A 26,924-nucleotide genomic window follows, 5' to 3' on the forward strand; every position below is an offset into this window, starting at 1 on the left:
TGCAGAAAGGTAAAATACTTACAGTTAACAGGCCAGGTGACTCACCCTGTATAACAAAACAAGCTAGCAACACAGGGACAGATAATTTCACTACTATAGTTTGGTGCATGAACAATTGCAGTTTACAGAGCTTGAGACAGATATGGGACTGCATTGTTGCCAGTTCCAAGCAATGGTTGCGGTAAGCGTCTAACGTTTTCCTGATGACCGGTGACTGCCTGGTACTTGGGTGCAAGACTCACACGTCTCTCGCAAGTGATTTACATATTGTGTGCAGCCGAACTACTTCTCAGGACAAACGGCTGCGTCGATCTTCACAATGCTTCTTCTCCGAAGATTATGTGCTGGTTAGAGAAATATTACTAAACCACTTCTCTACCCTTTAAATGATTCATTACTCACAGAAAACTTTTATATCAACTCAGTTATATTTTCTTCTTTACAATAAGACAACTACACAAGTTTCACATGTTCTTTCAAGTCTCGTAAATTAACTACATCTGGAAAACCTTAGTACTTAACATATACCATTACAGTCTCTTTTGGTTTTAATAACCCTTGTCAAAACACTTCTGGCTCCTAGCAAGTCAAACAACAGAGTGTACGAGTCTCTAGATAAGACATATTTTGTTTGTTCCCAACAATCACTACTGTTTCACTCCAAAGAGTAGCCCTTTGTTACTACTTGTACTGGTCATACGGCTTCCAGGGCGTGCGCAGCCACCATTTGTCGGGGCCGATAGACCGCCACAACTTTAATCTTCTCGTAAGACACGCCCGTCCTGCACACACATAAACCGTGGCGCAGTAGACATTTCCACTCTTATACACTCAGCCTTAAAATATTGTGTGTTGAGACAGTGGAAATAAGAGTGTCTCTAGAATCTATCCCAAAGTTCTCGAGGCACTACAAGCACATATAAGTGCTCTGCACTTGAAGAAAGTATGTATATTGCAAATTATGTCTCTCGCTTGCTCATATAGAATTTGTTGCGTACCACCACTGTCAGCTGTGACAAATCACGACAAATGGAATAAAAATTCACTGACTAACTCGTGATAATACCGTTTAATGCTCAAATTGGCTACAACATTCAGAGCAGAGGGCTGAGAACATTACTGAACGTTTATCAGAAGTTGGGAAACACATGAATTAGATGTGCAGAACAGATCCAAACTCTACTGCCATCCTTCACGACTCTAACTGTAGTCTTTCCCTTCCAAATAACTGTCAAATATATCATTATATTTGCTTACATAGGAATTGGTTTTTACATCCACTATACAGTTGTAAACCTTCCTGAATGATGCATGCAAGCATTTATACTAGTGTAGGACACCCATGAGTAATCTTAAAGACACATGCTGTGTTTCTTTCTCTGTAACAAAATTTAATTGTTGGGTATGTCACGCTGTCAAAAGTGTGGCCAATCATGACCAACACTATTAAGGAATTTATACACAGCCTGATCATGTGTGCCTGATGCCATAATAAACTGCATTGGTTGATGGCAGGGGAAACCGTCAATTGTTGTAAATCGAAGGAACGAATAGTTAGGCCCCACAAAAACCAATCAGTTGCCAATTTACTGCTGCAACCATGCATATCACCCAGAATCAAATCCATATTAAGGGGTACTAAAGCCGTCATCTCACAAGTGTACCTGTGTCCATTGGCGGTAAGAAACACTGTAAATGTCACTGGCACCAATAAACTGTACAGCACATTGGTGTGTGTGTGTGTGTGTGTGTGGGGGGGGGGGGGGGGCGGGGGGGGGGGCCAAGCGCGCGTCGTGTGTGGAGGGGGTGGGGGGGATTAAAACAGAGGAAATGTATGTTGGAAAACACAGGATGAAATGAAATTCACTTCCCACAGGGACACATTCAAGCAGATGGAGAATGTATTTTCATTTGGGAGATGTTTAAGGAGGTGTTAATTTGAAAAATTGAAAAAAAAAAAAAAAAAATATATATGGGAGGGGGGGGGGAGGGGGGGAGAGAGGGAGAAACCACAAGGTTTTTAAACTGTCACAAAGTCTACCATTTTTCTCACTGGCTCTGTATTTGCTGCTTCCTTTTAGTATCATATCCTGAATGAATTCGTGGAGGTGAAGTGAATACGAAAAGTTTTTTGGTAAGACTAATTAACTTAGACACTATACCTGTAGCATAGGAAGCCTTTCTCTAAACTGGAACTGCCAAGCCAACAACATTTAATGATTCAAAATTTTTTTTGTTGGTGTTGGCTTCATTAGCATATCAAAATGCTAACAGAGCAGTTACCTTACTGGATAACAGCTTCTTGTGATGTAGAAACATGGGATACAACTTAAATTAGTAACAGACTGATATTTGAATACAGAGACTTGTCCTTCACGCACAGTCCTGTTCAATTAGAGTCGCTAAATATATATCAAAGAATGATTCGAAGCTTCACCTTTACAGTGGATCCTCTGGATGTCTTTCAGCTTACCAAAAATTATTTAGCATTGCTTGTACTCTTCTAACAGCAAAAGAATTTCATCACTGTCACAACCCCCAAGAGGATATGGGGGAAAAAGAGTATTCCTCCCACAGGGCTGTAAGTGAGAAAGAAAGAGCAATGATATGAATTTACTTTCACATCAACAAGGCCAAAAGGATTGTCACAGTGAGAATTTTATGAAGTCCTGAAGAGATGGAGAAAGATCAATGGAAAGCTGAAGCTCTGTGTAGGATTCTACGACATGTCAGAATGTTTGAATTGGATGAACATTGTCCCCCCCCCCCCGCCCCCTCCCGACGCCCTCTCCAAACTGTAACAGATGAATGCTGTGCAGAGTTAACTATAATGCATTTACAACAGAAAAGGCAATTACAATTAGATAACTTAACTGAAATACATTTTGAAATACCTCTCCAAGCTGATCCTATCCACTTGAGGTAATGGGAGATCACACTTACTAGGTGTGCTATAAAGCGGATCAAATTTTACATACAGTGACTCTCTCCTCGGATCCAGCATTTGCTCAGCAGATCCTGATGAAATATTCACTGAGGCATGTTCTCTAGACACTGAAAATAAACAAGTGACTAAATAAATGACAAGTAAATGCAAGAAAAATACCTTTTTAGGTGATATGTAGAACATACTTTCTGACTAATAGCTACATCATAATAATTCACGTAAAAGCTATTGTTATATTCCACAGTGTTTTTTTCTATTTGTTACATCCAAATTGTGCACAGTTGTATATTTGCAACTGTAATCCATAATACTTAGTCTTTTAGTGTTGAATACATTCTCATATGTGACTAGCAAGTGTTCTTGGTGGCTCCACACAACTTAAGTGTGGTGGGGAATGCAGTATGGGCCAATGTGAAGGCTTTGGAGAGGGAAGAGTGTCCGTGAGGTTCAGCACAAGCTCGGGGGGAGGGGTATTTAAGAGCAGGTGGGGGTAGGGGGTGGCAGCACCCAAAACCAGGTGTGAGGATGTACTGGGGCAATGTACTTACCATCTGTTTGACTGTAAGCAATGTCTTCAGTTCCCACAGATATCACAGTAGTACTATTCATGTCAGCACCATGCGGTGCTCCGCTTCCGAAAACTTCTGCCTCTTCAATCTGTAACAAAAGAAATCATTACTAATTCACAGCTGGAAAAAAACACTAATTAATTGGATTTCATTAGTGAGAGAAAATTTAATAATTGGGGAGTAAGGGGGGGGGGGAGGAGGGGAGATAATAAGTGTGGTAAAAATTATGCTTTTGGGATACAATCTAAGTGCATATGACACGGAAATAAAATTCGAGGACAAAAGGATCGAAAAGGCAAGTCCTTTTTCTCTTTTAAGTGAAAGTAGAATGAAACTACAGAGAAGCAGGAGAAAGTGAGAGCATATGAAGTAACATAACTCTCAAATATCGGAAAACAAGAACTGAGCAAGTCAAGGCACTGGCTGTGATTTAATAAATGAGAGATACAAAATGAGACAACTATATCACAAGACTAGATAAACCTGCCTTTCCTCCTGTGCAGTGACTGTCTGTCACTGTTCGTGAATGTTACCACTTACATAGCAAAATTCCTTTCCGTTAATTTTGTAGACTTTTCTCGTCATAGTTCTCTCCTGTATAATCCACAGAGACCCTACTCTCTGCATTCAATTTTCCCTCGTCGCTCAATCATCATTTGTTTTTCACCTTGTGATTTTTAGGAAAAGTGATATTAGCTGCTAAAAAACATTTTTGTACCACACCAAGAGCTTGTAAGGCTAAGAGTGCTGGAAACCTATTTCTGATTACCCTTGTTCACAACAGGGAATCCCTATCTACAGCAAACCATGTAATGAAGATAAAAGTAGAGCTGCACTGTCAATGTGGTTTAGCACAGTGCACCACATTTTCAATGGTAAATGAAACAACTCGACTGGGCACATTGTTTGGTCTTTCAACATGCCGCCAATGGTCACTTCAAGCTTAGACCATGCATAAACTGCCACTTTATACGGCAAGGGCAGTTGTCAGCATGGAAAGTAGGTGTACTGCTACACAACCCAGCAATGTTGTTTGAAGATTCAATGAGTACTGGGAGACACAAAAAGCTGGAGATCGTCAGGTACCAATTCACTTCTTATGCATGTAGTACCATAGGTTCAACAGCACGATGTATCAGTCACATTTTGAGCCTTTATCAAGTACAGATGCTGGTACACAATGAAGCTCAGTATGGTAGTTTTCAGTAAGTGGGACAAGTCTGGGCAGCAACACGTTGACCACACTGTGGACAGTGTGCCAAGGAGAAACTAGACATGTTACAATGCACAGGGTTGAGCAAGACAGTGTTGAACATTACTCAGCAGCAGATTTTGGTTTCACAACATGTATGTCGAAAAGACTGCTTTTATTTTGCTTGATTATTATTCTATTTTTATTTTACAGTATACATTTTTTAGTTTCATAAGCCTTATTTAGTCATTTCCTTCTCCTCTTGAATCAAAGCTCACCTTAATTCACAGATCCGTAGTTTATTTCAGTGTGTCTGGGAGTCTATTTATACTGGGTGGCTACTCAAACTTAGGAAAAAAATTCCCTGAGAGTTCCAGGTGTGAGGAGGAAGATGGTGTCAAGAAGCTCCTAATAAATTAATGGCAAACAAGGGTGGGGGTGGGGGGTGAGAAAGCAGCATATCACAATGACCTTTCTTTCCTCTAAGCTGAGCTATATGTTTGTTGTGGTTTTCAGACCTGAGACTGGTTTGATGCAGCTCTCCATGCTACTCTATCCTGTGCAAGCTTCTTCATCTCCCAATACCTACTGCAGCCTACATCCTTCTGAATCTGCTTAGTGTATTCATCTCTTGGTCTCCCTCTACGATTTTTACCCTCCACGCTGTCCTCCAGTACTAAACTGGTGATCCCTTGATGCCTCAGAACATGTCCTACCAACCGATCCCTTCTTCTAGTAAGTTGTGCCACAAACTCCTCTTCTCCCCAATTATATTCAATACCTCCTCATTAGTTATGTGATCTACCCATCTAATCTTCAGCATCCTTCTGTAGCACCACATTTCGAAAGCTTCTATTCTCTTCTTGTCCAAACTATTTATCGTCCACGTTTCATATCCATACATGGCCACACTCCATACAAATACTTTCAGAAACGACTTTCTGACATTTAAATCTATACTCGATGTTAACAAATTTCTCTTCTTCAGAAACGCTTTCCTTGTCATTGCCAGTCTACATTTTATATCCTCTCTACTTCGACCATCATCAGTTATTTTGCTCTCCAAATAGCAAAACTCCTTTAAGTGTCTCATTTCCTAATCTAATTCCCTCAGCATCACCAGACTTAATTCGACTACATTCCATTGTCATCATTTTGCTTTTGTTGATGTTCATCTTATACCCTCCTGTCAAGACACTATCCATTCCGTTCAACTGCTCTTCCAAGTCATTTGCTGTCTCTGACAGAATTACAATGTCATCAGCGAACCTCAAAGTTTTTATTTCTTCTCCATGGAGTTTAATGCCTACTCCGAACTTTTCTTTTGTTTCCTTTACTGCTTGCTCAATATACAGATTGAATAACATCAAGGGTAGGCTACAACCCTGTCTCACTCCCTTCCCAACCACTGCTTCCCTTTCATGCTCCGCGACTCTTATAACTGCCACCTGGTTTCTGTACAAATTGTAAATAGCCTTTCGCTCCCTGTATTTTATCTCTGCCACCTTCAGAATTTGAAAGAGAATATTCCAGTCTAAGTCTACAAATGCTAGAAATGTAGGTTTGCCTTTCCTTAATCTTTCTTCTAAGATAAGTCGCAGGATCAGTATTGCGTCACGTGTTCCAAGATTTCTACGGAATCCAAAATGATCTTCCCCAAGGTCGGCTTCTATCAGTTGTTCCATTCGTCTGTAAAGAATTCACGTTAGTATTTTGCAGCTGTGACTTATTAAACTGATAGTTCAGTAATTTTCACATCTGTCAACACCTGCTTTCTTTGGGATTGGAATTATTATATTCTTCTTGAAGTCTGAGGGAATTTCGCCTGTCTCATACATCTTGCTCACCAGATGGTAGAGTTTTGTCAGGACTGGCTCTCCCAAGGCTGTCAGTAGTTCTAATGGAATGTTGTCTACTCTCAGGGCCTTGTTTCGACTTAGGTCTTTCAGTGCTCTGTCAAACTCTTCACGCAGTATCATATCTCCCATTTCATCTTCATTTACATCCTCTTCCATTTCCATAATATTGTCCTCAAGGACATCGCCCCTGTATAGACACTCTACGAGGTTTGTCCGGAAAATACGTATAAAAGTTGAATAATGTCTTTATGTTACAAGTTGCAGTCACCGCCAGGTGGGACTACTGCTGTAATCAATCCCATCAACGCTCAGTTCAAGTCAGAGCACTCTGCATGAAGGTGGGAGTGTGTGGCAGCTTGACAGTTACCCTTTTTCACCTGCCATCGGCATGGAGCTCTCTCTGATAGAAGAACAGCGCGTCAACATCAAGTTTCTTCCAAAGCTAGGCAAGAATGACTGTGAGATTTTTGAGTGTTTGAAACAGGTTTACGGAGACAATTCTCTGAAGGAACCAACTGTGAATAAGTGGTTAAAAAGGTTCCGGGACGGCCGAGAAGAAGTGGACGATGACCCTCGCCCAGGACGCCCGTCAACATTGAGTTCCGATGCAAATGTTTAACAAATTCAGGCTTGTGTTCTTAAAGACCGTAGATCGACAGTCAGAATGATTGCTGATGAGCTGTCAATCCCCAAAACAATCGTTCACAAAATCCTGACACAAAAACGTGAAATGAAGAAATTGTGTGCGAAAATCGTACCGAAGCTCTTGACGCCAGAACAGAAAGCAAAGAGGGTTGAGTGCTGTCAGGATTGGTTGGAAACAGAGGAACAAGGGGACTTTCTCAACCGAGTCATCACTGGAGACGAGTCCTGGTTTTATGAATTCGATGTGGAGCTCAAATCTCAAAGCAAGCAATGGAAAGTAGCAGGAGAACCGAGAACAAAAAAGTCACAAAAATCAAGGACCAATGTGAAGACAATTTTGATCGTTTTCTTTGAATCTAGGGCCATTGTTCACAAGGAATTTGTCCCTCCCGGCCAGAGAGTGAACGGAAATTTTTACGTTGAAGTTCTGATACGTCTCAGAGCTTGTGAGGCCCGAGTTGGACCGGATTTGGCAAAAGGGGGCAGGTGGATCCTTCATCACGACAATGCGCCTGCTCACACGTTGCTCGTTGTGCGCAAGTTTTTGGTCCGAAGCTCAATCACCGTGACAGACCACCCGCCTTATTCACCCGATTTAGCCCTGTGTGACTACTTCATGTTCCTGAAATGCAAAATGGTGCTTCGGGGGCGGCACTTGGGAGATGTGGAAGCCATCAAGGCGGAAATGACACGGCAACTGAACAACATCACAACTGAAGACTTTCAGCAATGTTATCAACAGTAGAAACGGCGTTGGCAGAAGTGTATCGCATCTCAGGATGAGTACTTTGAAGGAGACCATATTGTAATACCTGAATAATTGTAAAATAAAGTTATTATTCAACTTTTATACGCATTTTCCGGACAAACCTCTTATATACTCCTTCCACCTCTCCGCTTTCCCTTCTTTGCTTAGAACTGGGTTTCCATCTGAGCTCTTGATATTCATGCAAGTGGTTCTCTTTTCTCCAAAGGTCTCTTTTAATTTTCCTGTAGGCAGTATGTATCTCATCCCTCGTGAGATAAGCCTCTACATCCTTACATTTGTCCTCTAACCATCTCTGCTTAGCCGTTTTGTACTTCCTGTCGATCTCATTTTTGAGACGTTTGTATTCCTTTTTGCCTGCTTCATTTTTATATTTTCTCCTTTCATCAATTAAATTCAGTATCTCTTCTGTTACCCAAGGATTTCTACTAGCCCTCGTCTTTTTAATTACTTGATCCTCTGCTGTCTTCACTATTTCATCCCTCAAAGCTACCCATTCTTCTTCTACTGTATTTCTTTCCCCCATTCCTGTCAATTGTTCCCTTATGCTCTCCCTGAAACTCTGTACAACCTCTGGTTCTTCAAGTTTATCCAGGTCCCATCTCATTAAATTCCCACCTTTTTGCAGTTTCTTCAGTTTTAATCTACAGTTCATAACCAATAGATTGTGGTCAGAGTCCACATCTTACAATTTAAAACCTGGTTCCTAAATCTCTGTCTTACCATTATGTAATCTATCTGAAAACTTCTAGTATCTCCAGGGTTCTTCCATGTATACAACCTTCTTTCAGGATTATTGAACCAAGTGTTAGCTATGATTAAGTTATGCTCTGTGCAAAATTCTACCAGGTGGCTTCCTCTTTCATTTCTTAGCCCTAATCCATATTCTCCTACTACGTTTCCTTCTCTTCCTTTTCCTACTGTTGAATTCCAATCACCCATGACTATTAAATTTTTGTCTCCGTTCACTACCTGAATAATTCCTTTTCTCATCATACATTTCATCAATTTCTTCGTCATCTGCAGAGTTAGTTGGCATATAAACTTGTACTACTGTAGTAGGCGTGGACTTCGTGTCTATCTTGGCCACAATAATGCGTTCACTATGCTGTTTGTAGTAGCTTACCCGCACTACAATTTTTTTATTCATGCTGAGCTATATACCAGCCATAAACAGAAGTTTAACCAGAGTTTTTAAACACTGATAATTTATTTGGAAAAGTTATTCATATGATTAACACATTTTGAGAAATTAAGTATTCAAAAACTTGTGATTTATAAAACTTAATTAAAATTCCATTTTAATGCTAGGTTAAAAATGCAGAATTCCCTGAGATTGAACAACATTCGTGAAATTTCCTGAGTTTTTCAGGTAAAATGTAATTCTCTGAGGATTCACATTTTCCAGAAGAATCCCCACCCACAAGGATTTATGTTCCTATTCATTATTTTCAAAATCGCACTTTAAATTAAGGTTACACAATTCAACAATTCATTAGCTTAAAATAAAAATAGTCATTACTTACACTGGGTTTTGCATGTGTAGTTTCTGTGGTAGCTTCATTCCCCTTTGTTAACAGGCCTGGTGAATTTGAAGCTTTAGATCTCGATTTAGGGGACTCAGAATCACTTAAACTGCTTTCCTTCCCTGGAGTGCTTGTCCCAGACTTGGATCTTGATTTTGGTGAACTTCTTTCAATGCTGTATCTTTTAGCAGGGCTGCTACCTCGACTGCTGGCACTGTTAGGGGAATTTGTTCTTGACACAGGTGGAGGTGAATGACGGAGAGCAGATTTTGGAGCAAAAGGATCAGTTCTGTCATCCATACTGAGATAAGTGTGATCTTCCATGTCACACTTCAGACCCACAACTATACTGTTACTTACTTCCTCTTCAATTTCCTGTGATACATTAAATAATTCTTCAGCTACTTTTTCAGCTTCTGATGAAATATTGCCAAATTCTGGAATATCAGTAACCAATGTCTCATTAATGAAGTCCTTTAGCTCTTCCTGATTGGAGCATAAATTACTGAAATCACTTCCTTCACTGCTATAGTTTTCTTTCTTTATAGTGCCTCCATCACAACATTCCTTTTCTAGGTCTTTTTCTTGCAAACGACTAATTTCTATGATATTTTCATACAATTTATAGTCTTTATCATCTGCCTGCTGAGAGTTAACACCACCTTGCAGCAAAGGAATGGAAAGTTCCTCTGAATTATCAGGTACACTGCTTCTCAGATCAACATCTGCAGTTGGGATGTCCTGAGATCCATCAACAAATACAAGAGTTTCACTGGTTTTGCTCAAGTCTCGAGATGTGTCATCACAACTTGCTAACTGAAATGTAGTATTTCTCTCATCAGAAACACACTCTTCTGCACCTGTGACCTCAGAAATTACAGATTCTAGTTCAGCACCTACACCTGGTTTCAGTAATTCCTTAGAATAAATCACAGCATCAAAATTTGCGTACTGAGGGACTGAGTCTGAACTTTTGGAACATTCCTGAATACGTGATATAGATGTTGCTTTAGAAGATAGGCAGGTAATGTTTAAAGGAGTTTCCAAAGTAGCTATTTCCTCACATCCACCAATATCTAGTTTTGTGTTAGCACAAGCTAGATCATTACCCGTAACTGTTGGAAGACTATAAGGATTTTGATGGTTATCTTCAATACCTGAAGGAATTTCAGTACCAGTGTCTTCTACACCTACAATAATTTCATTAATACATACACTCTGAGCATCAGTCTCCAACAAATATTGTTCTCGGTTACTCTCAATTAAAATGTGTGGTTGAACTACGCAGCCATTACATGCTATGGATGAGTCAGCACTTGTGGCGCACAAATTATTTTTTTCACTTGGAATGTGATCTTTCTCACTTGCTTCAGGTAATCCTGGAACGACAGTTGTTGCTTTCTGTGATGCCTTTAAATGTATCTCTTCATCTGCATTAATGGAGCTAGAAGGGTCCTCAACTACACCAATATTAAGTACTTCATGTGCTGGAGAATGTTCACTGTCAGTATCACATTCAAGTTTCTTAACAGAAAGTACTGTAATGTCTCGTCCAACAGGAGAATTCAAATTCAATTTGTTGAGATCAGCACACAAAATACTTATATCGCCACAGGGCAATGTAGTTTCCTCTTTCTGGGTTTCAGGTGCGGGAGCACTTCCATGAGCAGATTCTTCAAAGACATTTGAATCCTCAGCTACAATACTACTACTGTGAGAAAGTCCATCTGGTGGGTCAGTTTCAGCTGCACTTTCGTATTCAGTAGTATCAGTATCTGCAAGAAAACACAGAATAATAAGTGGAATTATGTAATGATATACAGCAAAGGAACATTTACATTATATGAAAGGCACTCCAATAAAATAATTAATTACACATTTCTTAAGTGTAGATTGTATGTATATCTGTCCTTCATGGAAATATTTTAATGTGACATTCAGACTCTGTAAATAATGTGTAGTAGCTAAGTGAAGTAGGCAACTTTCCAAAAATTTGTGCAAGAAGTTTAGAGAACCCAATCATCACAAAGACAGGCATCTTCCTCAAATTATCTCCCTTTCTCATATTTAATTCTTTAATTTTTTTCTATTATTATGGTTGTTCTGGTTTACGTTAACTACCAAAGCAGGAAACAGCAGTCAGTTTGTAATATCACATCAATGTGGGCTGAGAAAAAAAAAAAAAAGCACTTTAGCTGTATGATGATTTCGACAAAAACACACACACACACACACACACACACACACACACACACACACAGTCAACAGTGGAAAGTGCAGCAGATGCATCTCATAATAATCTATAACAGTGATTCCCAGACTGTATCTTACTTTACTTTACTTTTAGTGTGAAATGGATAATGAGAAAACTGACTGATAAAAGTAGCAGCTATAGAAAATAGATTTACTGCAGAACATTTGTTTTGGACTGTACGCTGAACACATGAAGGTCGGATTGTATGTCCCCTCCCATTCATTACAGCTGTCACTGCCTTGGCCCGGAATGGTACACCTTGTTTTGATGTTGATATTTTGCCTGGGTCTTGCCAATTTTTCTCAAGTCTTTGTGCCGCTTTGCAACTGCTGCGAACTTATGCGGTATACCGATGTGTGGCGCAGCAATAGCCACCATGCAGTGAACAGTTTGTTGTTGTTATTGTCACTTTGTTGGGCATTATGTTAAATGGTATCGTGATATGAAGAACAATTGATCTGGAACAAGACTCAGGGTGTATACGTGGACAAGGAAAAAAAATTCCCGGATTTTTCGAGGATTTCCCGGTTAATAATACGTTTTCTCCCGGGTGAAAATACACTTTTTCCGTGTTAAGTGACAGTGTACTCTTCCCTGGCACTGTAACAGTCATCAGTCTTTTGAATATTTATGGTTTTATATACAGACGTAGAATTTCCTGGCACTTTAGAAAACAAAACTTAGGGTGAAAAACACATTTTTAAAGACCTTCGGTGTGTAGCAAATTGTACGCTGCATATTTTCGTATTACGAAGGTATTAATTTGAATTCCACCAAACAACGCACATCACTTTCCGAAGCATTGAAATCGAGATAGCGATGTGCTTTTGTAAGCGTCATAGCTCATTCACATGATCTCACCAATTGATAACAGCAATAGGACACGTGATGTAGTCAGCCAATAGTAAGACCACTCTTAAGTAGCACGAATACACAAATAAGAAAAGTTAATGGCTTAAATTAATATACATAGCAATCACATATAATATTGGTCTTTAAGATTAATAAGTTGGAAGAGAAGCCAAGCTTCCACATATAATGTTGATCTTTTTTGCACGTGTTATGCTTTAAGATACATCACACAAACGTGCTAGTAAAATTTTTAATAACAACGCAAATGTCTCATCTTCTGGGCTTGAAATTCTTCTAAATGGTCATCCTCAAATAGTTGATTTTTTTATGAGAGTCAAACGCGTTGTGATTTAAGAAATTCATCGTACATTCTCGCACATAGTTCATCTTGCATAAAAGGCAATCTGCTTTAATGCTTTTCAAACCACCATTCGCAATATTTTCCCGTGACCTGTTAGAAATAGGTTTGTTTCAGCAGTTGCAAGAAAGCGCCAGATAACTGGCGTCACTGCACTTGCGCAGCTACGATGACGCAGGAAGCCCATGTGTTTGTACGAGTAAAACATTAAAAGATCTTACATTATGTCATAAAAGAAACAAGACATCAATGGATACTTCAAGAGCGTCGGGATTTCGTGAACCATACTAAAATACATAAATCGGCTTAAAATGCACATCCATATGTAAATTTTCTTGGAATACCAGTACTAATGTTTGGTAGCATAATGCCGTATGTGCACTTGAAATGCAGCGAACAGTTCAAACTAGCCAATAGCGTGAAATGAAACACTTCGCTTCAAATGAGTTGACTGCCTCAGTAGAAAGGATTAATAAAAGCCAAATCCCTTTAGCAAACCGGCAAAAATAACTTCATTGTTCTGTAAGGCGATTAATGCTTGACTGTCAAAGGTGGAAATAAAATCTGAAGCTATTAACATATTTTAATGCCGTAATTATGCGAACGTATTTTAATTCATTTGATAGCTCCCGGCCACAAAAATCCGTTTTGTGATCATTTAACGTGAGAGCAGTAAACCAAGAGGAAACAACAAAATCACTGAACGTACACACAGGTCACTTGGAGACGACCCACCTCCCCACAACAACTCTGACTGCTCTGTGTATCAGCCCCGGATCTACAATATTTCTGAACAGGGGCAATATTAAGTAGTGGCGCCCAGCCGCTTCTTCCATAACCAGAAGCAGGAGAAGGTACTACTCATACGTGACTCAACTGCGCATGCGCTGTTCCTAAAGCCTTTGACACTCTTTACTGTTGGCAGACGCTTGTATGAGCACTGTTTTGTTGTTGTGTATGGCGCATTTCCTTTGCAACTAAAGTCCCCCCCCCCCCATATTCATGTTTTGTTGCTGCAGTATCATTCTGCAGAAGCGGGATATAATAATATCCTTTGTTGGAGTATTGGTTCTCACCAGTCAAAATCACAAAAATGTAATTGAAAACTAAAACAATGAAAAATTCCCGGAATTCTAAACAATTCCCAGGTTTTTCCCGGTTTTCTCCCGCACGAAAAAATTCCCGGGTTTTTCCCAGTTCTCCTGGGTCGTATACACCCTGAAGACTGTGCATATTATGAGTTAATTCATGAGTACTATATAGTTGTGATGTGATATTTCACTCGAGTGTGTGGCTTACACATGACTTGTGTTTTATTTTAAGCATGAAGTGGTTTACGTGAGGAAGCTCCCTTCACCTCCAAGGATGTAGTTAAAAAACCTCAACCAATACTTAATTGCACGTATGATTAAAATTACTGACAATCTGGTTTTTCACTAAATGCCAGTACATGAACCTATTGACTATTTTCAAAGGGAGTCTGCATTTTGTAAAAAAGAATCAAAATTTGTGGCAAATTTTATGATAACTGATGTAAGTTGATAAAGCTTACCAGTCCTCTGAATGGTTAAGGTTTCATACACTGGTGTAGAACTTCCCAGCACTTTTGTGAGGGCAAGGAAGGGGAAGGAGGGGGGTGGGGGCAGCAGGGGGCAGAGAGAATCACATTTTGGAAAGATCTTTGACGTGCAGCAATATGTACTCTGCATATTTTCATATTAAGATATGCCGCATACCTTCGTATTACAAAATTATTAACTCTAATTCTACCAAACACAACAGGTTAATTTCCAAATCATTGAAACAGAGACTGCGATGTGCTTTTGTAAGCCACCATGGCTCATCTCACGTAATCTCGCCAGCTGATGACACCAGACATTCAGAGTATAGGACACATGATGTAGGTACCATATAGCAACATCACTATTAAGAAGTACAAGCATGTAAATATAAAAAGTTAATGGTTTAAATTAATATACACAGTGCAGCTACAAGAAAAGCTAAGCTTTCACATATAATACTGGTCTTTTTTGTGCGTGTCACACTTTAAAGTACATGAGACAAAAGAGCCAATAAAATTTAAAATGATGACATAAATGACTGGTCGTCTGGGCTTGAAATTCTGTGGCTGGTCCTCAAAGTGTTATGTTTTAAATGGGAGTCAAACACACTATGGTTTAAGAAAGACCTCGCACATTCTCACATGGCATAATTTATCTTGTGTAAGAGAAAATTTACTTTGAAATTAATGCTTTTCAAACCACCATTCACAATATTTTCCCGTGAGTGTTAGAAATATGTTTGTTTCAGCAGCTACTAGAGAGCGCCAGAAATAGGTGTTACTATGCGCGCGCAGTTACAATGACGTAGGAAGCTTGTTTGTTGATACGTATAAAACATTAAGAGATCTTACATTAGGTCATAAAAGAAACAGGACATCAGAGGATACTTAAACAGCATCAGAATTTCGTAAATCATACTAAAATGCGTAATTTGGCTTGAAGTGCACATTCGTGTATGTCCAGATTCATAATGAAGTAGGCCCCAACTTGATAGTAAGCGTTTCAGTGTGGTTTTCGGTATTTAAGTTTTCTTGAAGAACCAGTACTATATTACCTCATGTCTGGTTATTATGGCATAATGCTATACATGCCAGAGGATGAAAATGAGCACTTGAAATTTAGCAAAGAGTTGAAACTAGCCAATAGTGTAGAATGAAACACTTCATTTCAAATACATTGACTGCATCAGTGGGAAAGATCAATAAAAGCCAAATTTCTTTAGCATCTAAGCCTTCAGTAATGATATGAATGTTCTTTAATTCACTTGATAGCTCCCAGGCACAGAAATCCATTTTTTTTTTCTATTTGATGTTAGAGATGTAAACGAAAAGGAAACAGCTAAATCACCAAACGTAAACATGGGTCATGTAGAGAGTATCACTCTCACCACTATTTCCCAGACAGCTCTCTGCACATGACTGAATTTGGCAGCCAGTGGGCACCAGAAAATTTTTTCCAGGTAGCCTCTGGCTACTTGTTGCTACTTCCGATACAGATGACAGCTGCACTCAAGTAGGTAGAAGAAGAAGAAGGAGGAGGAGGAGGAGGAGGAGGAGGAGGAGGAGGAGAAGTTACTGCTCATTTGTAATGCAACTGGGCATCCGCATTAGCCCTCTGGCAACTGCTCAAATGAACCTAATGTAAACAGTTACGATGTCACGCTCATTGGAAGCAGCTTATTGTCATGACGTATTACACAGTCTTCGTCATAAAACCTTTGACACAGTTTGCTGTTGACAGATACTTGTGTGTGTGTGACGTGTTTTGTTGTTGTAAATGGCACATTTCCTTTGCAACTTAAGTTTTATCATTTCCTGTTTTATTGCTGTATTATTACTCTGTAGTAACGGGTAACAGTAACAGCATCAGTTCTTATCAGTCAAAATTACAAAAGAAAAGTTAATTGAAAACTAAAACAAGGAAAAATTCCTGGGTTTTTCCCAGTTTTCTACTGGATGAAAAATTCCCGGATTTTCCTGGGGCATATGACTGGTGTATTAGACAGGATGTGAGGTTTAATCCTAAGAAGACTGTTGTGGTGTCATTAACGAAGAGGCGAGAATGGACCCCTCACATTAAGAGCATCTGCTCCAAGGCGAAATGTACTCTAGTGAGTACCAGAAGGGCTTGTAAAAACTGGGGTCTAAGCCAAAGAGGTATGCACTGGATATACACCAAGGTGGTTAGACCTAGGATTTTCTACAGGGCTGAAGTGTGTTGGAAGAAGTAGAACACCAGGTTGCATCTAAGGAGCTTGCTAAGGTGCAAAGACTAGGCTGCTTAGCCATAACAGGTGGAATTAGCAGCACACCAACCGCTAGGATGGAAGCCATGATGGACGTGCCTCCACTACACCTTTGGGTCAAGACGGAGGCAGCAGCTAGGGCATACAGACTTAAAACTGGCAAAAACTGGATCTCACTCGGATATCCAGAATCACACACTACTGGATCTCACTCGGATATCCAGAATCACACACTAACTTAATGAGTTAGGTAAATATGGGAATGGCTGGGGAAATGCCGGCTGACTATATAATAACTCCTAACTGCTTCAACAAGTCTTACAATATAATAATTGGAAGCAGGGAGCAGTGGGAAAAACAGTTCAACACTGTACGGGGGCACCGATGGGTCGAAATCAGACCAAGGCGTTGAGGCAGGGGTGTACGGGCTTCAGCCAAGACTGGAGGGCATTATTTCTCTACTTAAACTGGCCTCTGTATTCAAAGCTCTGGTGGAGCTAGGGGGAAGCAACAGGGTAAACCTAGTGTGGGTCCCTGGCCACTCAGGGACCTGTGGCAATGAACAAGTCGACAGATTGGCCAGGATGGGGGCAAATACTCCATTTATTAGACCGGAACCTGTCCTGCAATCGGGGCATATGTAGAGGAGAATATGTGTAGATGCTACAAGGACCATAGCATCTACATCTATTCAGACAGCCTGGCAGCCCTGAAATCACTGGCAGTTCCTGCAATGATATCTAAGATTGTTGCAGAATGCCACAGATCTCTGGTGGAGCTAGGGGGAAGCAACAGGGTAAACCTAGTGTGGGTCCCTGGCCACTCAGGGACCTGTGGCAATGAACAAGTCGACAGATTGGCCAGGATGGGGGCAAATACTCCATTTATTAGACCGGAACCTGTCCTGACAAAACAGCACGTAGAATAATGGACCAAGGTGCTTCAACAAAAACATGGTAAGGTAATGATGCGCAAGCCATGCTTTAAAATAAGCTCTGTAATTCTGGGATTGAGCAGGAAAGAGATCAAACTCATCACAACTGATGACCGGCCGTGGGAATTTCAAAAAACACCTACACACAATGGGTATAATGGAAGAAAACCCTATGTGATGAGGGTGAAGAAATTACATCAACCTAATCTTCGAATGCATGGCATTGGAGAGTAAAAGATACAGAATCTTCGGGACAGCTAGATCGGAAGAAATTGTGTCTAACAAAAAAACTAGTAAAGGGACTCCTTGCACTATTTAAGGGGAGCCGGAGGTGCCTATGCTGCCCATGTTAAAATCACTAAGTTTGAGGAACATTTATGAATAAACTACCAAATAGAAAAATTGATTTTTTTTTTACATATAGAGTGGTTTAATATTGCAGTTATGACGGGGGGTTTTGGAGTATCTTTTCTAGTTTCCTTCCAATTATTTTTTTTAGTAATGACCCAAATTTTTTTACAAATAATTGCTTTATAATTAAACTGAAATGAAACTACTGAACATATTGCCAAATGGCTGTGTTACAATGTAAGTTTGACCATTAGGAGTGCTGTATAAAAATTTCATCTCTGTAGCTTGAGTGGATTTTGAGAAAATGTTCCTTATATTCAAAAAATTCTAATTTATGGGAAATGGCTATCAAAGTTTCTCAATACATTCCTGCACTATAGTATGGATTATCAGGGTCTTCTTCTTCATCCTCCAAAAGCTTCCTCTTCTGTCTTCTTTTCTGGCCTGTTGTTCCATCATACTTCATATGCCTTTCTCTTCTTTCTGCTCCTCTTATCCTTTCTCTGTCAATATTTCTTAGTGCTCGTACAGTGTTCACCCCAGCTGTAAATCCTAATGCCTTCAGAACTTCACACTTCACACTGTTCCCTTGGTTGTAGGTTGTTATTGCATCATAAATGCCAAAGTGGTGCAGTGTTTTTATGCTTACAAACACCCTTTTAGGAAACTTTCCAAATCAAATTGTTTACGCTCTCATTAGGATTCTGCGTCTTTCCGTGCAGACATTTGTGTAACAATTCTGGCTGTGCTAAGTTATGAAAAATTGGTTTTATTGCATTTATCACAGCTGCTGGCAAACCATGTTTGTGATCATAGTCCTTTTTTGCATTATATTTGCACCAGGAATCTTTTGCGCACAGGCTGTGTTGAGGGTATTCATTGGAAGAGGCAGTATGAAGGAACAATGCCCTCACTGTTTTTTGCATATCACTAACATTACTAGTATTTTGCCTTATAGCATACCCATAGTATCTCTGTAGACGTTCAATCACCTCATCAGTAAGCCTGCCTCTCCCTCCTATTGTCTTTCCATCACTGAGCTTACTTGAATCCAAAGTTTGTTTGAGCCTTCGAAGCCGTGCACCCATATGCTTTTGCACATGACCAATGCATTCCAACTTTTCAACTACAAATTCATTTCCATATGGTTTCAGTTCCTCTATAGTCTTGAAACCTTTGGAGTCACCATCCCCAAGGTAGTATTTGTACCTAACGTTGTATCTGGGAACTGAACGTTCAAAAATTTGTTTCACTCCATCCACTTCCATTGCTCCACTTGATCCACTAAAATTTGCCTCACAAGTTCCACTGTGCTCTCCTTTGATTTTATTTTTGCACCTACAATGTTTTGATAATATTGCAACATCTATCACTTTTGTACTATCACCACAAGTAGCAGTTACAACCCCATTCAGGGATTTATGACCCCTCTTTTGCCAGGAACCATCTAATGCCACTACCAAATCCCTAGAACCACCGTTCATTTCTACAGATTCCTCCACTGCTTCCTTCATGGTTTTCAAAGCCACATCTTCAACTGAGGATCCTACCAGTTCACAGTAGTACCCAAATTTGCTTGGAGGCGATGGCAAGTTCATAATACCACAAAGCAGTTTACCAGCAGCAGACCCTTTTCCAATGGATCAAAGACCATACACAAGTCGAACATTCACATCAAACACTCTAGATCGTCCATTTTCACCAAAGAGACTGGCATGTGAATTGTAGAAAGTCACTTGATACTTGCAACATGCACAGATTATCTTCATCTCACAAGCTAAACCAAAGTGCTTTGTTATCTCTAGTCGCACTCCTACACTTGAACACATTTTGCACAGAACACTTTCGTTCAGCACAGAAGATAATAATCCAATATTCAGTACTTCGTTAATATCATCACTGTCACTAACATATTCACGAAATCTGTCACTTCCACCAGTCAGCTTCTTGCTAGAAGATGTCACAGGGCTATGGCCGGCCATGTGTTGCTTAGCAGAAGAACGCACTGTTTCAGTAATTGTAGTATCGCAACTTTGTATTAGTGTTAATTTTCTTTTCCCTACGTTCTTCCTCTTCTTATATACATTGTTACTAAAACGTGGCATCCTAACCAGAACAAGGCTTTACACAAGAAGTATAATACCAACAACAGGCGCAACACTGAACTAATTCAAAACGGTAAACAGCAAAGAGACAATGTTCCGCACTCTTAGCGCTTCATTTGTCACAGAAAACAATGTAGCCAACCCTTGCACACTCGCTGTGTGTGTAACACAAGGCGCTGTATGCGTAACAGGCCGAGAAAATCCCAAGCAGTTCGCCAGGAAGTCACGAGAGGGTGTTAGATGCATTCAGCGGCCGCCCATTTCCTCTGCAGGCGTGGGGGGAAAATGGTAATAACCACTTCTAGGGCGAGTAGAACAATAATTGAAAGTTTACATTAAAGAGGAATGTTCCAATTAATTTTCGGTAGGGGGGGGAAAAAAAACGCGTAATTTTTTGGATTTGACCACCTCCGGCTCCCTTTTAGGGCACTGGTTGTCTTTACTAGATATACAGATAGTGATACGGGACAATAAACTCATTTTCGGTGTGGGCCGTGGGGGGGGGGGGGGGGGGGGGGTACCTTCTCTTTTCCAACAAGCATCTGATTTTTCGTGCCATTTCTTACTGCTTACACGTGAGAAAGTGGGTTTTCTGAGTTGCTGTACAGAAACAGAATTTGTGTTGGAGAAAACTTGGGAGTTAAATTAAGCTCATCGAGCCAGACTTTGATGCTCTGATTTAAGATAAACAGCAATGTGCTTCCAGCTGAAACATGCACGTGTTTTTTCATCAGAATCTAAATTTGAAAACTGACTAATTACTGATTTTGAAGTCTGATTTTTTATTTGATTCTGAATTTTTTTTTTATTGTTTGGACTTCAATTTACACTATGTCATGTTCAGTTTATTACTCTTTTGGACAACTGGTTTATATTATTAGTGATGTACAAATTACAAAAATATTTTTAATGTAGTTCCTCTCTCAGTCAGTAAATATTTGTGTCAGCAGTGACCCATAATTTCATACTATTTGCTACAAATAAGTAGGGTAAGGTGAACACGAATGACAGTAAAATAGTACTTCTATGAAACCTTATTACTTGTATGTGTCATATTTCTAACATGTATATTAAACTGTCAAGTGGTGCAGAGTGCCAAAGTGTCTGGGAACCCCTGGTCTATACAAGAAGAGAATGCATGCATTTCACTGAATACCTTTCCTTAGAATTTGAAATTATTTGGTCAATATTGGTCCTCAATTGTCCAAACATCGCTTAGGCAAAAGAAGTATATGATTTCCACCACACGAATGTGTCAAATCTGTTCCAATCTTCTGGTTTACGCAGACTTCAGCTCTGGACACCATAAAGTTAATGGCCAGACAACTCTTGAAGATAATAACGGAGTTGCCAAGTATGTTTCACATTCAAATCCATGACTGTGTACCACTTTAAATTTTTTGTCACTTCCACAAACACAAATGTCCTAAAGTTAGATACCATATTACACAGTCATAGTCTGATGGTCTAATTTCAACTCCATCTTAATTAACATACTATTCCAGTGGCAAGTAAATACATTTTTGTATTTTGCATTAACATAACCAGCATTATGCCTGTACGCCATATGGGCATGCGTGTATTGGTCATGTGTATGGCAGTCATATCCTGTACTGGTGCAGCTTTTTCATTTGCTTAAATCTATTTTTGTGCATGGCTATTTTACCCAAGGAGTCAATTTACAAGTGTGTCTGTACTGAACATGTTGTAGGAACATCGGACACCGGCTGTTGGAACTATCATGAAGAACAGAAAAAGCCTACCACCAAGACTCAAAACAAGGAAGCTGAAGCAAAATGATGATTTTCAATTCTCTCCATAAATATACTGGCAACCACTGGAAACAGGGCTGCCTATAGTTATACCTTCGCTCTGATCATAATATTGACTCCCATAGAGCAACAGAGTACCATCAAATTTCTCTGCAATCAGTTCAAGTGAGTCTACATGATTTATACGCAGAGGAAGATGAAGCAATGACTATGATGTACCCTCCCTATGTATGATCTGTTTCAGCCAAAATCAGCAGGAATTTCAGGAATGTTAACATCAATCAAAATAAGAGGACAACTGGTAAATGTGAAGGATGACACGGGACTACAAAAACCAAGAATTTATAATATACCTTGTCAATATCACACTCTGTAAATTTGTCACATGAGTAGGACAGTGGAAAGCAGGTGCAAAGAACATATGAGGTGTACCCCACTAAAACAGGAACTATTTCAATCATTGCCATGCACTATCTGAAACTAAATCATTCCACGAACTATGATGAAACGAGGGTTCTGGCACAGACCTCCTGCAGGGTGTACACGCGGACAAGGGAAAAAAAATTCCTGGTTTTTCCCGGATCTCCCGGTTACAAATACATTTTCTCCCGGGTGAAAATACACTTTTTCCATGTTAAGTAGCAGTATACATTCCGTCGGAACAGTAAAACTTATCAATCCTTTGAATGGATATGGTTTTATACAGCAGCGTAGAATTTCTCAGCACTTTAGAAAACCAAACTCGGGGGGAAAAATGCGTTTTGGAAAGATCTTTGATGTGCAGCAACATGTACGCTGCATACTTTCGTATTACAAAAGCATAAATTCTAATTCCACCAACAGGAAAAGTTAATGGTTTAAGTTAATATACATAGTGTTGCTACAAGAAATGCAAAGCTTTCGCATATAATATTTGTCTCTAAGATTAATAAGCTACAAGAGAAGCTAAGCTTTGACATATAATGTTGATCTGTTTACCGTATCTTACACTTTAAGATATATCACACAATTACGCCAGTAAAATTTTTAATACCGACATAAATCTCACATCTTCTGGGCTCGAAATTCTTCTAAATGGCTGGTCATCAAAGAGTTGATTTTTAAATGAGAGCAAACGCTCTGTGATTTAAGAAATGCATTGTACATTCTCGCACATAGTTCATCTTGCGTAAAAGGAAATTTACTTTGAAAATAACGCTTTTCGAACCACAATTCGCAATATTTTCCCGCGATCTGTTAGATTCATTTCAGCAGTTGCCACAGAGCGCCAGATATGAGGCGCTACCGCGCTTGCACAGCTACGGTGACATAGGAAGCCCGTATGTTCGTACATGTTAAAACATTAAAAGATCTTTCTTACATTATGTCATTAAAGAAACAAGACATCAGGGGATACTCCAAGAGCATCGGAATTTCGTGAACCATTCTAAAATGCATAGTTCGCCTTAAAGCGCACATTCGTATATCCTGATTCCCAATGACGTAGGCCTTTATCTGATATTACGCTTTTCGGTGTGATTTTCGGGACTTAAGTTTTCTTGGAGCACCAATACTGTATTATCTCATATTTGGTTCCTTATTATGGCATAATGCCATTCATGCTAGAAAATGAAAACGTGCACTTGAAATGCAGCGAACAGTTGAAACTCGCCAATAGTGTGGAATTAAACACTTTGTTTCAAATAAATTTACTGCATCAGCAGGAAAGCTTAATAAAAGCCTAATTTCTTTGGAAAACAAACAAAAATAACTATTGTTCTGCAAGGCGATTAATGCTTGAATGTCAGAAAGGTGGAATTAAAATAAAATCTGAAACTAGTGACATTTTTAGCCTTCCGTAATTATGTGAATGTATTTTAATTCACTTGATAGTTCCCAGCCACAGAAATCCGTCTTGTTTTCATTTGACGCAAGAGCAGTAAACGAAGAGGAAACAGAAAAGTTACTAAACGTAAACACTAAAAATCAGACTGCGCTGCACATCATGACGCCCGGAAAAAACTTTTAACGACTTTTCAAAAATAAGTTCATTTTGTAGTGCACATCTTTCTGAAGACTCTGATACACAAAAGATATATCTTCGAGGAAATGTAAAACATGTTATTTGGTCTTAAGTGCGCTGAAGTGCAGTGCCACACCTCATTAAACAACATTCTCATACCGCATGTCACTGTATTTCGCTCTGTGCAACTCAAACGTGTATATTTTGTAATGGATGCCATCGAACTATTTCAGGACAGTGGTAATTAAAATGTCCTGTAGTGCCTCTCCTGCTCCCAGTCGGCCGGTCTGATATCGTGCCCATTTTAAAAAGAAAAAAATACAAAAATCGTAATTAATACTGGATGGGATTAATTGTAACCGGGAGAACAAGAACTCTTCAGAAAATCTGGACTCTTTATTGCCTATTAGCTAATAACTTGCTCTTCTGTGTGACATAAAATTAAATATAGGGTACCTAAAACCAGTAAAGCCAAGAGACAAGCCAGACAGTACACATTTCTTCGACCTTAGGTCCTAGCGATTTTTCTCTCTGATCTTGCTACAGCTTCACACGGCGTGCTTTCCTTTCTGCGATAGGACTATTACCTCATCAAAGTTTGCCAAACATTTGGCTACACGAAAAGTCGAAATGTCATCGTCTAATACTGAAAAAGCTGTTAATACAAATAGTACCCAAGACTCGTGTGGTTTCTCGATCTGATTTCGTCTATTTGTCACCTTGTGCGGGATAAAACAAAAAGGTCCTTTCTAATATTGCAGCAATTGTGCGTTTTGTCTGATGGAAAGTTAATTTCTAGATGCGACGAGGATTCCTCTGGGAGAGACATCATGTACACTATGCACGCATTCAAAAATCAACTTATAATTCATTCATAAATCAACTTAGACTGTGTTCAAAAACATCCAAAAACCATCAGGGTTGTGTTTCAAAATCATATGAATAATCGATTGCCCAATGTGCGCTGGATGCTAGATGCTTTGTGAAACATGTTCCCCCCCCCCCCCCTCCCATCAAGAATAAGAATCCCCCCCCCCCTCCGAAATTTTGCCACCCGGTTCAGATACATGTGTGAACCTGGCAGCTTGGGCGCGCCAGTAAACATTTTCCAGGTACCTCATGTGGCTGGTTGCTGCTTACATAGCCAACAGCCACACTTCAGTAGCCAGAAGCAGAAGAAGTTATTACACGTATGCGACTCAACTACGCATGTGCATGAGCCCACTCTTAACTGGTTAAATGAATCTCAATGTAACCTGTTGTGACGTCACACTCATCGAAGGCAATTTGTTGTTATGAAGCATTGCATAGTATTCCTAAAGCATTTATCACATTTTGCTGTTGACAGATGCTTGTACGTGCACTGTGTTATTTTATATGGCGCATTTCCTTTGCAATTTAAGTTTTATTTTTGTTTTTTTCTCTCGTTCATGTTTTAATGCTGCAGTATTATTCTGCAGTAGCAGGATACAGTAATATCCATTGTTAGAGTATCAGTTCTTACCAGTCAAAATTACAAAAAATTAACTTAAAACTAAAATAACGAAAAATTCCAGGAATTCTAAAAAATTCCCGGTTTTCTCCCGGATGAAAAAATTCCCGGGTTTTTCCCAGATCTCCCAATTGTCCCGGGTCGTATACACCCTGTCCTGATACTGGGACAGTGTTTTAAAGAGTCAATAGAGATAAAGATACGCTTCGAATCACATCGGACCGAAGACGAAAGGCCAGCGCATGGACAGTAACAGCTGACCAAATGTGGAGCACCAGCACTCAGCCTGGCCCACCAGATCTAAGACACAACACCTAAAACCATGTTCATGCTGGCTCTACAAAACCATTACAAGAGATTCAGTGCAGCATGGCGCATCCGATGTGGATGCCAAACCATGCTGCTTTGTGCAACAATGAACATGTTTTGCGCAGTGTAAGTATATCAAAAGAAATGGTTTGTGTGTGGCTGTTTCATAGCGTTTATTTTTTCGCATTGTTACTGAAGTGCATGTGCGCACACCAGAAAATTTAGTGTTTCCAATCTGCACAGGTCTGCACTGCTCAGCGCCATTCTGCACTGCCCTGCACAGTGCATTTCTGCACTGGGTGTTGCAGCACATCCGGTGTGGATGGATGCAGCTCAAGTATGCTTCTAGCGGAAGTAGACTACAGAGGGAACACCTGATACTGCATCACACTGAAAATGGTACGCAAGCACACAGGTCCAAAGGAGGAATGCCAGTACTCTGTGTGATGCACCGTATGAAGAAGGGCAGACAGCATACACAATGCTTACAACTGACCAAGGAGGGGAAGGCCCTTTCCACTTGACAAGCAATCCCAGTAGCCTCTGACAAAGTCACGCTGCCAAAACACTGTGCACCGGGAAAGCCTGAAGATTATATCCAAGAAAATATTAATCCTAATTCTCATCTTCACTGATGGGAAAAAAAAAAATTCTATTCAAGAAGTAGAAAGATTGTAATTTGGATGGGTTTCTGTCAATTTGCCACCTTACAATCATGCGGGTCAAGGAAGGAAGTTTGCAGTAATGAAATAGAAAAAGTAATGTCAAAGAACAGATTCCTAATCATCTTGAAGCACTTGCAATTTAATAATACTGAAAATGCAAACAATGATAATCTTCTCCTTTACTGAATGTTACGGTGATATTTACAAAAATGTGGTGTCCTAGACAAAAAGCGTTGTGCAATTTCTGCACAGTATTAAACTTAAAACGTAAAAAGGTGCCAAAAGTTAGCAAGAGGAGAGAGTCAAGAAAAGAACACTGGAGAAGTAGTCCAAAAACAGCATGATTGGAGGGATGTGTTAATTCTGGAAAACACGGAGGTGAAATGGTTGCCACAATGAAGCAATGGTGCAATAAAAAAAACAACGAGTGCTACAGAGAATAACAAATGCAAACACTTTATTGATTAAGCAGATCAGATGATGTGGGGCAAAAGGCACCAAACAGTAGCTACAGTAACA

At 39.7% G+C, this 26,924-nt stretch overlaps 1 protein-coding gene across 1 annotated transcript in view; it reads right to left on the reverse strand.

Annotated features, from left to right (window-relative positions):
* Nucleotides 1-26,924, reverse strand: part of LOC126188930 (uncharacterized) — a 200,897-nt gene that overhangs the window by 83,077 nt on the left and 90,896 nt on the right. Inside the window, exons 5-7 of the mRNA XM_049930651.1 lie at nucleotides 9,505-11,279; nucleotides 3,496-3,604; nucleotides 2,895-3,054 (exon numbers count right to left, since the gene is read on the reverse strand). Coding sequence (XP_049786608.1) covers nucleotides 2,895-3,054; nucleotides 3,496-3,604; nucleotides 9,505-11,279 — 2,044 coding nt within the window. The remainder of the gene's footprint in view (nucleotides 1-2,894; nucleotides 3,055-3,495; nucleotides 3,605-9,504; nucleotides 11,280-26,924) is intronic.

Source organism: Schistocerca cancellata, chromosome 5, assembly GCF_023864275.1.
Source record: "Schistocerca cancellata isolate TAMUIC-IGC-003103 chromosome 5, iqSchCanc2.1, whole genome shotgun sequence".
NCBI lineage: Eukaryota > Metazoa > Arthropoda > Insecta > Orthoptera > Acrididae > Schistocerca > Schistocerca cancellata.